At 47.5% G+C, this 15,856-nt stretch overlaps 1 protein-coding gene across 2 annotated transcripts; it reads left to right on the top strand.

The window, feature by feature from the left end:
• Positions 1 to 23: 23 nt before the first annotated feature.
• LOC102278798 (interferon alpha-inducible protein 27-like protein 2) lies at positions 24 to 14,501 on the top strand. Of its 2 annotated transcripts, none has more exons than XM_070357888.1 (6): positions 24 to 161; positions 7,415 to 7,565; positions 7,947 to 8,099; positions 12,531 to 12,560; positions 13,581 to 13,742; positions 14,251 to 14,501. In XM_070357888.1, exons 2-6 carry the CDS (start codon positions 7,493 to 7,495, stop codon positions 14,478 to 14,480), a joined length of 648 nt encoding a protein of 215 aa, XP_070213989.1. In that variant the 5' UTR covers positions 24 to 161; positions 7,415 to 7,492; the 3' UTR covers positions 14,481 to 14,501. The 2 variants fall into 2 exon arrangements, with proteins under 2 accessions (XP_070213989.1, XP_070213988.1); XM_070357887.1 differs by having other exon boundaries at positions 27 to 161; positions 7,410 to 7,565.
• Positions 14,502 to 15,856: the final 1,355 nt, after the last annotated feature.

Consider the following 15,856-nt stretch of genomic DNA (forward strand, 5'->3'; position numbering starts at 1 on the left):
AGCGAAGGAAGTCCCGCCCCCATTCTAGACGCCGCACTTGATTCGCTGCGGCGCGACTGACTGCCGGACTGCGGAAGCGAGTGAAATCGGCCTCCGCTTGCAGGAGGAGAAGGGGACGACAGAGGATGAGATGGCTGGATGGCATCACTGACTCGATGGACGTGAGTCTGGGTGAACTCCGGGAGTTTGGTGATGGACAGGGAGGCCTGGCGTGCTGCAATTCATGGGGTCGCCAAGAGTAGGACACGACTGAGCGACTGAACTGAACTGAAATGTAGGTCCTCCTCCAGGGCTTAGGGAGCAAGCGCAACAGGTGAGGTTTACCCTGCTTCCTCCAGGAGACTTCTGTGCTAGCTCATGCACGGGAATGCAAGTTTTCTTGTCTTTTTGCTTTAGTTTCAGCGCACTGTGTTACGTATCGGCTGTGTGCCTGGAACCTCGCAAACGTTTTAGCGTTTAACCGACCACTCAACCATTATGGTATTCTTGCCTGGAGAATTCCATGGACAGAGGAGCCTGGCGAGCTGCAGTTCGTACGGTCGCACAGAGTCCCCAACCATCAGTGAGCAATAGGCGGAGGCATGAAAACCTGGGGAAAACAGAACCTCCAGTACAGACTGGTTGAGTTGTAAAATGGTAGTCGCTCAGTCCTGTCCGACTCTGGGCCAGCTACCCAGCTCGGGAGCGTTGCAAGGTTGTCGTGACAGAACCTTGACAAACCTTGCCCAGTTTGTGGCCAAGGGAAAAGGGACCTCACCAGAAAGAGGCTAGAAGTAGGGTCCCAGAGGTGGTACTTGGGGGCTGTCTTATGGGGTCCAAAAGATACATAGAGATTCTCAGTGGAGGCCTCCAAAAAACTAACAAAAGCATCTGTATTAGTCAGGGTTCTCCCTGGTGGCTCAGATGGTAAAGAATCTGCCTGCCATGCTGGAGACCTGAATTTGATCCCTGGGTTGGGAAGATTCCCTGGAGAAGGAAATGGCAACCTGCTCTAGTATTCTTGCCTGGGAAATCCCATGGACAGAGGAGCCTGGTGGGCTACAGTCCATGGAGTTGCAAAGAGTCAGACATGACCAAGAGACTAACACTTTCAATTTCACTTTCCCCCGAGACCCAGAATCAACAGAATACCATATATAGAGAGAGGTTTGTTTTAAGGAATTGAGTTACAGTGATTGTGGAAACTGAGTGAATCCAAGATCTGCTGAAGTAGTCCAGCAGGCTGAAGACTCAGGGAAAGCATCCTAGGCAATTAGCTCGCAGAATCCCTGCTTGCTGAGGGAAAGTCAATTTTTGTTGTATTAAGGCCTTCAACTGCTTGGCTGGGGCACACCCACACCGTAGAGGGGAATCTACTTTGCTCAAAGTCCACAGATTTAAATGTTAATGTCCTTTAGGACTTCCTGGTGGTCCAGTAGTTAAGAATCTGTCTTCCAATGCAAGGGATACAGGTTGACTCCCTGGATGAGGAACTAACGTCTCCCATGCCGTGGAGCAACAACCACACCAGTGCACTGCAATGGAGACCCAGCACACCGCAAAATTGTAATAATAATAATAATATTTTTTTAATGTTTGGTGTTGTTCAGTCACTAAGTTGTGTCCAGCAATTTGTGACCCAGTGGACTGCAGCACGCCAGGTTTCCCTGTCCTTCATTATCTCCCAGAGCTTGCTCAAACTCATGTCCATTGAGTCAGTGATGCCATCCAACCAGCTCATCCTCTGTCGCCCACTTCTCCTCCTGCCCTCAATCTTTCCCAACTTCAAGGTCTTTTCCAATGAGCTCAGATGGCCAAAGTATTGGAGCTTCAGCATCAGTCCTTCCAATGAATATTCAGGATTGATTTTCCTAAGGATTGACTGTTTTGATCTCCCTGGTGTCCAAGGGACTCTCTAGAGTCTTCTCCAGCATCACAGTTTGAAGGCATCAGTTCTTCAGCGCTCAGCCTTCTTTATGGTCCAACTCTCACATCCATCCATGACTACTGGAAAAACCATCACTTTGATTATACAGACCTTTATCGGCAAAGCAAGGTCTCTGGTTTTTAATATGCTGTCTAGATATTAAATATTAATCTCATCTAAAAACACCTTCACAAAAACATGTAGAATAATGTGTGAAAAATATCTGGGCATGATGACCCAGTCAAACTGATGAATAGAATTAACCATCAAAACATCCTTGGAGAGAAAAGGGCAGCTTTTGTTTGGATGTCCTCCCTGACCGAGACAGCTCTATTGGACAGTCAAGAGACCTCTACATACTGTACCACCTAAAGTAAAATAGCTTTTTGCACCTTTATGTCTCATGGCTCTACTCAGTTGACCCTGACGTTGCCAAAAGCAGCCATTTGGTAAGGAAGTAGAGGAAAGAAAAGCGAGGAGCAGATTCTGTCTCCCTTCCCCTTCTGAAACCTCTCCACATGAGAGCCTGAATCAAATCTAAGCTGGGGAAAGGGGAGAAGTTATGAATGACACATGAGATGGAAATTCTGACATCAGATTAAGTTTTTATGTATGCATTATTTTTTCATAATAAAACTTTTCCTGATTATTATAGATACAATGTTGAAATGGCATTCTTTCTGAGTTGGTTTCAAACTGAGAAGAAAACAATAGCTGTCAAATTTCCTCACTCTGCAAAGTAAGTTGCTTGGAGAGCCTTAGACCTGGCAAGGAAGTTGTCTCAAAACCAGCTTTGTGACCCTTAGCTCAATATGTAGTTCAAAGTATAAAAGCATTGAGATTGAATTAACTTGAAATTTGTAATAATTTCCTTGCCGAATGTTGTTTCAAACATGTAACCACAGTTGAATAAAGTATAATTCAGGCTAAGAATTTGTCTCAACATCTCCTTCTTCAGGATTCCCAGAGCTTTTGCTGTGCTGAATAGCACTTGTAGCTCTGTATTAGAGAGAGAGATGTATTTTTCTTGTCTTATATTTCTTCCTAGATTGCAAACTCCTCACCAAATCCCATCAGATTTATCTTGGCATCCCCCCAAAATGTCTAATCAATGTCTGACTCTTTGTGAGTCATAGATATTTGTTGAGTGAATGAATGAATGAATGAGTAAGCAGTTGATTCTAGCTGAGAACAGACTCTTCAAGTCCACTTTTGTAGTTGAACCTGGTACCAAAAGTTACAGAGTGCTGACCTGGTCAGCCATTTGTTGACAGTTCATAGCAGCTTTAATAGCTAATAGCTGAAAACCGGAAACAACCAAGATAGGTGAATGGATAAACAAACGGCAGTGTACATAATCTTTTTGCAATATATACATGTATTAAATCACATTGCACACTATAACTTACACAATGGTATACATCAATTATGTTTCAATAAAACGGGGGGGAAAACCCCGTGGATCTATATCATGGTATACTTCTCAACAATATAAAGGAACAAACTATTGATACACACAACTTCAATGGATCTAAACTGCATTATGTTGAATGAAAAAAAGCCCATCACGAAATATATAACATTCTTAAAATGACATAATTATAGACATATAAAACAGATTAGTGGTTTCAAGGGATAAGGAAAGCTGGGCCAGGGAGATAGTTAGAGGTTCAGTGTGAGGCTTCAGTTAGAGAGAGGTTTGGTGGTGATGGAGTAGTTCTGTATCTTGAGGCAATATTGGTTACACATGTAGTAAAATGACATGCACACTCTTTCTACCAATGTTAGCTTCCTAGCTTTTAGCTTATACTATCATTACATAATATATAAGCGGTGGAGTTAACTGGGTGAAGGACCCCCAGAGCCCCTCTGCACGAACTTGGGAACTTCTTTAAATCTATCAGTATTTGAATGTTTAACAAGTAAAGAAGAAACTACATCACCCATATATTCTTATCACAAGGTATTTAACCTGCATCTAATTCTGATTACTAAAATAATTAATACTAGTAGTAAAACAATTAATTTGCTATTCGTTCTTAAAGGGAAATAATTTTGGCATTTTGTTTTAGCAGAAGGTGATGTGGAGTAATAGGGAATATCATGATGATGTGAAATAATAAGGAAAAAATATATATATATTGATCTTTGACCCTAATGCCTAACAACAGAACTCCTAAAACCTTTGTACCAGTGATAGGTGCATCTTACAGAGAGCTCCTATATTCCTTGGAGTCTCCTGAGTGACAGAAACATCCTTTGTTCTAACGGGGTGATTCTAGCTGGGCTCCTGGATGGGAGCTGGTCACCAGAAAGACCAAGCCATGATCAGCCCCAACCCCAATCCTGCAGGGCGAGGAGAGGGATAAAAATGAAGCTAATATTCCATCACACCTACACTATGGGGCCTCCATCAACATCCCTACAATATGGAGTTCTGAGAACTGCCAATTGGGAAACAATAACACATCCACACTCTGGAAGGGTGATGCACCCCAGACTCCGCAGGGACCGCAACTCCTGTGCTCCAGCCTCATCGGAGGTATCTTTCCATCTGGCTGTTGACTTGCATCCTTTAATACTCTTTGTAGTATATCAGTAATAGTAAGGAAAGTGCTTTTCTGAGTTCCGTAAGCCTTTTGGCAAATTATAGAACCCAAGGAAGAGGTTATGTAACCGAATGTATGTCCGTGTGCCCAGCAAACAGTGGGGCCAAACAATATCAAAACGTCAGTTTGGAGCAGAGGACTGTTTCTTGCAGGGCCAGGAAGGAGACAGGTGGCTCATGCCTTAAAAATCCAGAAATCTGGAAGCTTTCAGTAAAGCCCCTTTCTAGGAAAAACGAGGGAGGGGTGTATTTGATTATTGTAACCTTCCTGATGTCAGATCCCTTGTTCTAGAGGTCAGGTCCCAGTCAGGGCACTATGTTCCTGTAAATCTCCACCAAACAAAGATTATTCTCTGTCCTGCCAAGGAAGCAGGAAGAGCAAGGTCCCAAGGTACAACTTTTGCCCTCCGAGGCTCAGGCCCTGCCTAAGAGGAGAGAAGGTACATGAAGGGGTAGGTTACCCTGCCCAGGTCAAGTACCCCATCAGGGTCCTCCCACAGTGCCCAGACCTGGTTGAGGAGGCAGATCTCAGCTGGTGGTGCCCTCAGGGCCTGGTCCCCAAACCCTGTCCAGGTATCATCATGAAGGAGCCAGGCATCCAGAACCCAGTCAGTTCTCAAGCTCCTCCGGCGCCACAGACGGGACCGGGTCCCAGACCGTGACCCAAGGTGACCACCACAGCCCTTAGGTCAAAGAGACAGGGATGGATGGTGTTTTTAATGTCACCTGTGATCGGACGATACCAGTCTTTTCTGTTTCATAGGCTGTCTTTCTAGCTATCTTCTAGTGACAGGAATTTCAGAGAAACCAATCGGCCTGATTCTCCAGGTTGGGGATGTTCCTTGTGTCCTGAATTCTGCCAGGAAAGTCAACACCACGTGACACCGAGGAGGGGCTCCCGCAGCCTCTCTGCTCTTGGCCCCGTGGACAGCGTCCCGCAGTGGCTCACCAAAACTGGAGCAGATTTGCGGAAATGTTTGGCTTTGTTGTCCCAAAGCTTAAGCAGAGGTGGGGGTTGGGGAAAGACAGGGCCCTGGCTCTGGCCGCTCCTGTCCTCGTCTTGCAGGAGGGACAAGGCCTCCATTCCCAAGACACTCAAGCCCGTCCCAAGCAGAGGCCTCTTCCAGCACTGATTCTGCCCCTTCCCCCGTTTTCTGCCCCTTGTTCCCTGACCCAGCTTCACACTGACATTCTCACTTCCCTCTTCTTCTTTGTTCTACCATTCAAAACATATTTATTGAGCTCTAGACCCAGGAGAAGACAGACAAATCTATGCTATTCATAAGATTTATTCCACCAGGGATAAGGGACAGAAGGGCTTCCCTGGTGCTTCAGGTGGTAAAGAATCTGTCTGTAATGCAGGAGACCTATGTTCAATCCCTGGGTCGGGAAGATCCACTGGAGGAGGGCACGGCAACCCACTCCAGTAATCTTGCCTGGAGAATCCCCAAGGACTGAGGAGCCTGGCAGGCTACAGTCTTGGGGTCACCAAGAGTCGGACACGACAGAGTGACTAACACTTCAAGGGACAAAAAGAAGTAAATATAGTAATACCACCTATTCTGTGCATGCCAGGGTGTCAGCAAACTAAGGCACATCAAGGGTAATTCACTGCCTTAGTCGCAACTAAGGATTCCTCCCCAGGCACTGGTCAGAGATGGTGCTCTTGACCATCAACCTGCTCTGCTTCCTCCGTTATTACAGATATGAGATTGGGGCTCTGTGCCATTTGTCAGTCAGGAAAAACGTTTTGTAACGTAAACCTGCAAATCATGGAGGGCAGGGAAAATAAAGTTCACAAGAATTGCAGGTGAGTTCTATAAAAAGGAGGACTAAGGATTCCTCACATATCCAAGAAGGGGAATCTGAGAGGGAAAGTCATGCTCCTTCAGAAGCCCCGCCCCTCATCCTCCCATTAGCATGGCAAAGGTGAGGTCTACGTGGCACCCAGCCTGGGATGAGGGTGACTCACCTCCTCCTTGGACTCTTGGGGTCAGAGGTCATTCAGGGAGGGACTATTTAGCCTGCTGGAGTTCTCAACAGCCTCATTATGTGCAGGGCTTCACACACTACTCTTCGATCCCCAGCAATTACTAAGCAGGGTAAGCAGGGGCCTGGGAAGTGGGGAGGGGAGGGAGCAAAGGGACTCCACTCTCAGCCTCCCTCTCCACTTCCATCAGGACTGCTGTCCCTGTGACCAGAGCTGAGTGTGTGTGGGTGGGGGGGCTTGATCCCACCTTTACCATGGGGTGTTGGGAACCTCTGGTCTTGTCTTGACCCAGGTTACTATGAAGCCCTGAAACTTAGACCAGGTGGGCAGTGAGCAGGGGACAGAGATGGGATGTTAGAGGTGGCCAGGATTCTGGAGATCAGGGAGCCAAGCAAAGTCATTATTAACTTCAAAACTGTGGTCTGAGCAGATTAAGCAGGTGGGCTGTAAGTGGCCCATAGGCTGCAGTGGGACAGAGGGCAGGGCTGGAACGGCAGAGAGATACCCCCCTGAAACCTTAGTGCAGCCTAAATCAGGCAGTGAAAGTGAAAGTCGCTCAGTGATGTCCGAGTCTTTGCCACCCCATGGACTATACAGTCCATGAAACTCTCTAGGCCAGAATACTGGAATGGGTAGCTTTTCCCTTCTCCAGGGATCTTCCCAACCCAGGAATTGAACCCATGTCTCCCACATTGTAGGTGGATTCTTTACCCACTGAGCCACAAGGGAAGCCCAAGAATACTGAAGTCGGTAGCCTATCTCTTCTCCAGTGAATCTTCCCAACCCAGGAATCAAACCAGGGTCTCCTGCATTGCAGGCAGATTCTTTACCATCTGAGGTATCAGGAAAGCCCGAAATCAGGCAGAGCAGTTTTATGTATTTATTTTATTTTTCTTTTTTTTCAGAGCAGTTTTAATTTCACACTCTGTTTCTAAAAAGACCGTGGTGTCCTTGGCTCCAGAACCAGTGTTTCCACACCACCTCCAGGATGTCAGCTAAAGCCATAGAGAGTGGGGAAGGCGATGCCTTGGGCCCCCTCCTGCCAGAATTGTTGTCAGAAGGTGAGTGCCCTTGGAAAAGCTCCCAAGGGTGGGTGGCCCAGAGCTTGGGGTTCCTTAACGTGAGCAGCGGGGGTCTGGGTTCTGGCCTGGTGCTGCCACCAGGTGCTCTGGGCCCATCAAGGCTCTTCCCCGTGGGCCTCAGCCTCCTGCCCTGTGCAGTCAGGACCCCCAGCTCTCCACTGGTGCTGGGCCTCCCTGTCTCTGGCTTCTCCCTGGTTCACCTCCAAGCACCCTTGACACCTCTCAGCTCAGCTTCCCCTGAGGTCCCCTCCCTACATCAGAGATCCTGGGGTCTTCAGGAAAGGGTGGAGGGGCCTGTGTGGGGTCTGTTCCCCAGCTGCCCACCACGCTTTGTGCTCCCCCATTATTTCTTTCTTCCAGAGGAAGAAGAACCTTCCCAGTCAAGCAACCAGGCCTCTGATGGCTCTTCTCCTGGGAAGGCACCACAGGAGCCACGTCAGGGGTCAGATGGCTCTGGCTCTGACCTCACAGATCCCCCCAAGTCGAAAGGCAGCAATGTCTACCATTATGCAGGTAACGGGTCTCTGAGCACCAATCCTCGGATCCTCACCCCACACCCACTGCTCAGCTCTACCTGCTAAGTTGTCAGTGTAAGGACAGTCTTCCTGATGGAATCTCTCTGACACACTGTCAGAAAAAAGCCACACTGTACACAGGAGATGAAATAAATGATGCTGTAGAGTCAGAGGGACCGCACTTCAGGGTTTAGCTCTGCCTCTGACTTGCTGAGTGACCCAGAGCCAGTCACTTGCCCTCTCTGGACCTTCATAGGTTTGTTTTTAAGCTCAGGGGTAGGGTGAGGTCACTCTCAGGGGTCTCTCAGTGTTGGGTCATCTCCAGTAAGGTGGGGCAGAGGTGCTGCTCAGGTTAGATGCCTGACAGCCGGCAGGCCCGGTCTCAGGCACGGCTCCTTGCCGATCAGAGTTCACTGCCCATGCCTGCCCTGTTGCCCCACAGCACCCAAGGCAGGTAAGTTTCATTTCTCCATTTATGCTCCTCCCTTGATACCCCAGGGCCTGGTCACTAATGTCCTCCCAGAACACACCTTCCAAGAGCAGAGTCACCTCTAATGTGGGGCAGCCTAGTGCCAGGGCACCAAAGGTACATGTATGTTTTTTCTTAAATCAGGTGATAATACACTATAGAATTTAATTTGCCAAGATGAGAGTTTGTCAGCGTAGGCTGAATAGTGTTAACTACATTTGCATTGTTGAGTACTTGATATCTAGAATTCTTTCCATTTCTCAAAACTGAAACTCTGTACATGTTAAACATTAATTATCTGTCTCCTCCTGCTCCCAGCTCCTGGAAACCACAGTTCTTTCTATTTCTAAAATTTAAGTAAGGTAATCTAATTTCCATGTCAGCGGTTTATTTCACTTAGCATAAGGCCCTAGGTTCACCCATACGACATAGCTTCCTCTTTAATGCAGAATGGTATTCCCTTGTGGTCTCTAGCACGTGGTGATGATCCATTTATCCATCGATGGACACTTAGATTGCTTCCACTTCTTGACAACTGTGAAAAATGCAGCTATGAACATGCAGTGCAAATCTCTCTTCAAGACCCTGTTTTCAGTTTCTTAAATCATATCCAGAAATCGGCTTGCTGCTGGATCATATGATTTTCTGTTTTAATGTTTTCAGGAACTGCCATAGTGTTCTGCATAGCTCTTGCACCATTTTACATTCCTACCAACAGTGTACAAGACCCTAATGATGACTGAATTTGAGCATCTTTCCTAATGCTTGTTAGCCATTTGTATCTCTTTAGGAAATTGCCTATTTGAATTCTTTGCCAATCTTAAACCGAGTTCTTTGAGTTCTCTCTCATAGGAATTCTATCTACCACACTTTGAATATTAGTCCCTTACTAGATACATGATGGAGAAGGCAATGGCACCCCACTCCAGTACTCTTGTCTGAAAATCCTATGGACGGAGGAGCCTGGTGGGCTCCCATCTCTGGGGTTGCACAGAGTTGGACACGACTGAAGCGACTTTGCAGCAGATACGTGATTTGCCAAGGTTTTCTCCCATTCTATCAGTTGCCTTTCCACTGTGTGGATTGTGTCTTGATGTAGATCATTATGGGTGCTATAACAAAATGCCATAACTTAGGTGTCTTAAAAAGAACAGAAATTTGTTTTTCACTTTTGTATAGCCTAGGAAGTCACAGATTAGGACACCGGTAGACTGTGTGTTGTGAGAGCTCACTTCCTAGACAGCCATCCCTGTAAGCTTCTATGCTGGGAGGAACAAAGGAACTGGCAGGGGAATGGGGTGGAGGAGTCTCTCTCATAAGGAAACTGATCTCAACCAAGAGGGCTCTGGCTTCAAGACTGAATCACCTCCTAGAAGCTCCCCTCCTAACACCATCACACGGGGTATTAGGTTTCAACCTGTGAAAATACAGGAACACAAACATTCAGATCATAACATGACTTTGCATGCACAAAGATATACTTCATTCATATTTCTTTTTCTGAAATTCACCTTCAGAGCTTCCTTGTTCCCAAGCCAGTACTTCTTGGCATGTTGGGAGATGGCAGAGAAGGAGGATTTACCCTTGACTTTAAAACACTCAAAAAGTAGAAACGATAGAGAATCATACTGCCTTGTGGAAAATTCTGTGGCAGCAGGAGCGCAGTAGACTCACATTGAGTCTTTAGGTGGAGGTGGCTCAGGAATATTGGGAATGTGTGGCAGAGTCTGGAAGATGTTCCTGGATTTGTCAGGCAAGAGATTGAATGCTGAGGGCTGGGCATGGCTTCTATTCTTTCCCCAGGATAGAAGCAGCCAGATCAACGAGAGCCTCCTCATCCTCACTAAGGAGGTGAACTTTCGCCTGTGGGCACCAGGGCCAAGGAGGGACCCCAACACCTTCACTCTTCTCTGTACCCAGCAGCCAACAGATGTGTCTCATTCTGTGTGTTGCCCCCCATCTCTAATCCTGGACAAGGAGAGGTGATGCCCACGAGGGTGGCAGTGGTGGAGTCAGAGAGATCGGAGCGAGGCAGCCACAAGCCAGGAGTTGTCAGCAAGCACTAGACAGTGATGTTGAAACAGTCAAGGAAAGATCCTCCCCTGGAGCCTTCAGAGAGAGCCTGGCTCTGCCTACACCTCTAACCTCCAGAACTGGGAGAACATGAGAGAATGAACAGAGCTTGTGGTCATTAGTTACTGCAGCCTCAGGGAACTAATGTGGGCAAATCTCATTTTATTGGAGTTTGCAGATACTCTTTTTTTTTTTTTTTTAACAATTTGAAGGCTTGTAGCAACCAAGAGTTGGCAGAGTTGGTTCATATTTTTAGCAATAAAGTATTTTTAACTTAAGATATACACATTTTTTAATACATAAGGGCATTGCTCACTTAGTAGACTCCAGCATATTATAAACATAACTTTTATATGCAATGGGGAACTAAAAAATCATCTGATAATTGCTTTATTGCAGTAACCTGGAACTGAATCCCTAGCACTCCAAGTTGTGTCTGGACAGAGATCAAAAATCTCATTGCGGTTGAGGAACTGTTGAAAGCTATATTGGAATCAGAATCTGTGAAAGGAGGAGCTGGGAGTTTCTAGAGGGGTGCTGAAATTGATCGCAGGGAGGAGGCAATGTTTGTCAGTGACAAGATCTAGGGCCCCACTGTCCAACAGAGCTTTCTGCAGTGATGACCATGAACTTTGTGTGATCCAAGACAGTAGCTATTAGCCATGTTTGACTAATGACAACTGGGTCATGTGACCCAGAAACTGAGTTGTAATCTTTATTTTATTGTAATTCACTGTGGCTCAGTTGGTAAGATATCTGCCTACAATGTGGGAAATCTGGGTTCGATCCCTGGGTTGGAAGATCCCCTGGAGAAGGGAAAGGCTACCCACTCCAGTATTTTGGCCTGGAGAATTCCATGGACTGTATAGTCCATGGGATCACAAGGAGTCAGACAGGACTGAACGACTTTCTCTTTCACTTTCAAGATTTAAGTAGCACACATAGCTAGTGCTTCCCATAGCAGGCAGCGTAGGTATAGGGTATGACCTTGGGTGTGTATGGCATAGAGTCTAAGATCCTTGGAAGTAGGGAGGTGAGAACTGAAAGACCAGGTTGTTAGAAATTTCATCTGTGCAGAAATGGAAGCCCTCAAGACAAGTCAGGGCTCCTGATGGACAGAGAGGTGTTGGTGAGTCAGGAGCTACAACCTTCCAGAAATGACTGGGGGCCCAAGGCTGATTTTGCACCTTTTCCTCCTTGCCTAGCATCAAGGCTCCTTTTCCTGGGGAGCTGGCTGAGCTCACTCCCACAGTTCCTGAAATCTCCGTAACACCTGGTCTCTACTGCCGAACACCCCAGTCCCTGCTGCGGTCAGGTGTCCCTGCCAGACCCAAGAGCTCTGAGCAATTCAGTGTGGTACAGGCTTGCTGGAATCCAGTGTGGCCAGGGGCTCCAGCCTCAAGGCAGCACACACATTTCCTGATGGGGGAGTCAGGGATGCTTTGTGCAGAAAGTCACAAGTAGGCTGAGCCCTGGAGGACAGGGTGCTTCCACTCAAGCTATATCCTTGGAAGGGCATAGGGTGTCTGAAAGATGAACAAATCAGAACAGTCACATTTATTCCATTGCAAATAAAATCAGCATGCTTTTCTGACTTCTTTTTTTTTCTTTTTGAGAAAATGATACTGAAGGTATTAAAGTTAAGGAGCAGTATGAAACCGTTTCAAGGCAGGTTGTGCTCCCCTCTGGAGCATCACAGGGCTCTGGACTCTTTTCCATCCTCCTCCGATTCCTGGACTATCAGGCTACTATGTAAAAGCAGAGAGCCACACAGGGGCTGCTCTGTCCTGTGATCCCAACTCCAGGGAACTCTTCCCACTGGGACAGCAGCAGAGACGTAGGGGAAGGCAAATGCTGGCTATTCATGGGAGTTCTTTCTGTCTACAGGCAAGACTGCCGCAGCCGTGATCGGAGGAGGTGAGTCTCTTTGTAAAGCAACTCAAGGCCCCATGTGCCCCTGTCCCTGGGCGCCTGGGAGAGTCTGGCCTTGATTGAGTCCAAGATTGCCTTGAGCTTCAAGACCTGGGTGGTAGGGGTGGGGTGGAAGTGGTCAGAGGTGGAATTCTTGAGGTAACAAGAACCTTGCCAAGAAGGAACCAAAGCAAAGCCATTCACATCACCCACTGCCAATCTCAGCTTCTCCCGAGTGCAAACTGTGGGAACCCAGGCAAGGCGTTAGAGCTATCTGAATCTGTGATATCTCCCCAGAAAGCCGGGGCATGGTTTCTTGCAAAGGCTTGTAGGAAATGTGTGAGCTGAACTGTGTGTATTCCTCAGAACTGCTCTGTAATCCTTGGAGCCCATCCAGTGAGCCCAGTTAGGGTCATCCACTGGTGAGGGTCATTCACTGGTGAGGGTCATTTGTGGTGGCTGGAATCAAAGAAAATCAAACATTTATGTCACACCAGCCAGTCTCAAGTGCTCAGTGCCACATGTGTCCACCATGTGGACGGTGTAGACATAGAAGGTTCCAGGTTGCAGAAGGTTCTATGCCTGCACCATCTGAGATGTAGGGACCCAGGGGAATGCTCACCAGTGGCCTCGGGCCAGAGGTCAGAAGCTTCCACCCAGCACCTTTTCAGAAGAGCAGTTCTGTCCTCATACTGTGGGCCTGTGCTTGCGTGAAAGACACCAGTTCCCCGTCAAACCCCTGCTTGTTTCAACTTTATTTTATAAAGGGCGAACTAAAGCCCAGGGAGGGCTCCTGAGGTTCCCAGGAACACAGCTAAAATGAGGCACAAACAGGCCTGGGATTAAGGTTTTTGGAGGGGTTCCCCCTACCCACGTGTGTCCATATCTACAGCCTTCCCTTGCCTTGGACGCCGAGGCTCTCAGGAGAGCAAAGTGGACCCTTCACCTCATGTCACAGGAAGGTGTCAGGGAGATCTAGGGAGTCGGTCCCATGGGGCTAACCCCAAATCTCCCCTCTCCCTACAGCCCTAGCCGTGGGGTCTGTTCCCGTGGTGCTGGGTGCCATGGGCTTCACCGGGGCTGGAATCGCCGCCTCCTCCATCGCGGCCAAGATGATGTCAGCGGCCGCCGTGGCTAATGGGGGCGGAGTTGCCGCCGGCAGCCTGGTGGCCACTCTCCAGTCCGTGGGTAGGTGTCCGGGCAGGAGGATGGGGAGGGTGTGACAAACCAGCTCAGGATTCAGGCATGAGGAGGGCCTCTGTGCTTCTTCCAGCTTCGTGGTCATCAGGGTCCCTGGTCCTCTGTGTCACCCTCATTGTCCCCTCTTCTAGTTGGGAATACGGTTGGTGGGATGAGTGGCGTGCAGCTCAGGAGGTGGGCATTCCTCCTCAACCCTACATGTAGGTCCCCTCCCTGGGCCCAGCCTGGTGCTGTGGAGGGAGGGGCAGCCTGTCGTTTCTCAGAGGATCTGTCCTGTCGCTGATAGACTGACCATCAGAGTTCATGTTTCCTCTTTGGGCAGCCATGTGCAGCATCCCAGACATCCTGGGGTATCAGGAAGTAGAGGAGGGAACAAAGGTGGGATGTCTATTTCTTGGGCCTCCAGATGGTCCTGGGATTTCTGATTCCCACAGCCTTGCCGGGGGCTGCTGGGCCTGCCTGTCCCTTTGTGCTCTAACCTCGTCCTCTTTTCCAGGGGCAGCTGGACTTTCCACATCATCCAACATCCTCCTGGGCTCTGCTGGGGCAAAAATTGGGGCATCGTGTTGGGATGCAATAAAGAAGGCCTTTTCTCCATCAGGATCCAGTACTGAAGAAGAGAGTGATTCCCATGCTGGAGACGACCCTCCAGGGCCTCAGGATGTCAGTCCCCCAAATGACAAGCCCTCTGCCTCCCAAAATGCTTCAAAGAATCATAAGAAGTAAAAGCAAGATACTGTGACCTTTCATGAGTGTCCCTACTGGGGTCTTATTTATCAGACAGGGTGCAGGGCATCTGTAGAGCCACTGGTGACAGGATATGGGCCAAGAACTCTGTAAGAATGGGCAGTGATATCCATGACAGGAAGCCAGGTCTGTTTCCACTCTATTGTGACCAAAAGTGAAAGTGTTATTCAATCAGTCGTGTCTGACTATTTGCGGTCCCATGGACTGTAGCCGGCAAGGCTCCTCTGTCCATGCAATTGTCCAGGCAAGAATCCTGGAGTAGGTTGCCATTCCTTTCTTCAGCGAATCTTCCCGACCCATGGATAGAAACTGGGTCTTCCACATTGCAGGAAGATTCTTTCTCATCTGAGCCACTAAGTGGGGCAATCTTGTGGGTTTGAGCCCTTAACCCATGGGGTTAACTCTAGTTTTTCTTAGAATCAAGTTAAATTCCAGGACACCCAGCTGCTATCCATAGGCAACTGGAGTTTCTTGTAAAGAAATCCACACGTCTGACGTCCAAAGTCGTCTGAGTGGCCATGATACTGAAAAACTCTGTTTTCTTACTCAGATGGTAAAAGTAATTTATGTCTGCGACATCGTAAATTACCTAGAGTTTTGCCCAGACTTCCAAAGTTGCTCCAAGTACCATACATCACAAACACAGGTACAGGGACTTCGCTGGTGGTCCAGTGCTTAAGAATCCACCTTCCAATGCAGGAGACATTGGTCAGAGAATTGGTCGATTCCTGGTCAGGGAACTAAGACCCCACATGCTTGGGGCAACTTAGCCCCCAAGATTCACCTACTGAGCCCATGTGCCCTGGAACCCATGGTCTGAGACAAGAAAACCCACCACAGTGAGCAGCCTGAGCAGCACCACTAGAGAAAGCCTGCACAGCAATGAAACTCAATACAGCCAAAGAGAAATAAACTAAATAATGAAAAAGATATGTACATGCAGTTAAATGTAATTCAAATAGCAAGTTTGACTTTATGTGACATTTTACCAGAAAAACAAACAAGCAAAAGAAAAACATATGTACATGTTAAAACACCAAACAGTATCTTCCCTTACTACTGCGTTGTCAAATTCCTTCTTAATAATACCTAAGGAACAGTTACCCATATTGACAAATATAAATCTATATAACCAAGGACAGATCTAGGATTTAGGGGTTTGAGATTAAAGTAATTGGGAAGAGAAAACTCTAAAAAATATAATAGAGAATTACAATCTAAAATGCCAATAGCACTAAAATGTCATTCAGAAACAAGGGAAGGCGGGAGAGGAAAGACAATTTGGAAGGAGTCTGTAGTCTTAACCTGTTACTCTTAGAATATCACACTTTTGCAAATAGTAATGATAGCAATGC

The sequence above is a fragment of the Bos mutus genome, chromosome 21, assembly GCF_027580195.1.
Source record: "Bos mutus isolate GX-2022 chromosome 21, NWIPB_WYAK_1.1, whole genome shotgun sequence".
NCBI classification, from domain to species: domain Eukaryota; kingdom Metazoa; phylum Chordata; class Mammalia; order Artiodactyla; family Bovidae; genus Bos; species Bos mutus.

Bases quoted from the DNA above. Each gene is read 5' to 3' on its own strand.
- LOC102278798 (XM_070357888.1), top strand. From the start codon at position 7,493: ATGTCAGCTAAAGCCATAGAGAGTGGGGAAGGCGATGCCTTGGGCCCC. The intron at 7,566-7,946 runs GTGAGTGCCCTT...TCTTTCTTCCAG, and splicing joins GCCAGAATTGTTGTCAGAAG to AGGAAGAAGAACCTTCCCAG. The intron at 13,743-14,250 runs GTAGGTGTCCGG...CCTCTTTTCCAG, and splicing joins GGCCACTCTCCAGTCCGTGG to GGGCAGCTGGACTTTCCACA.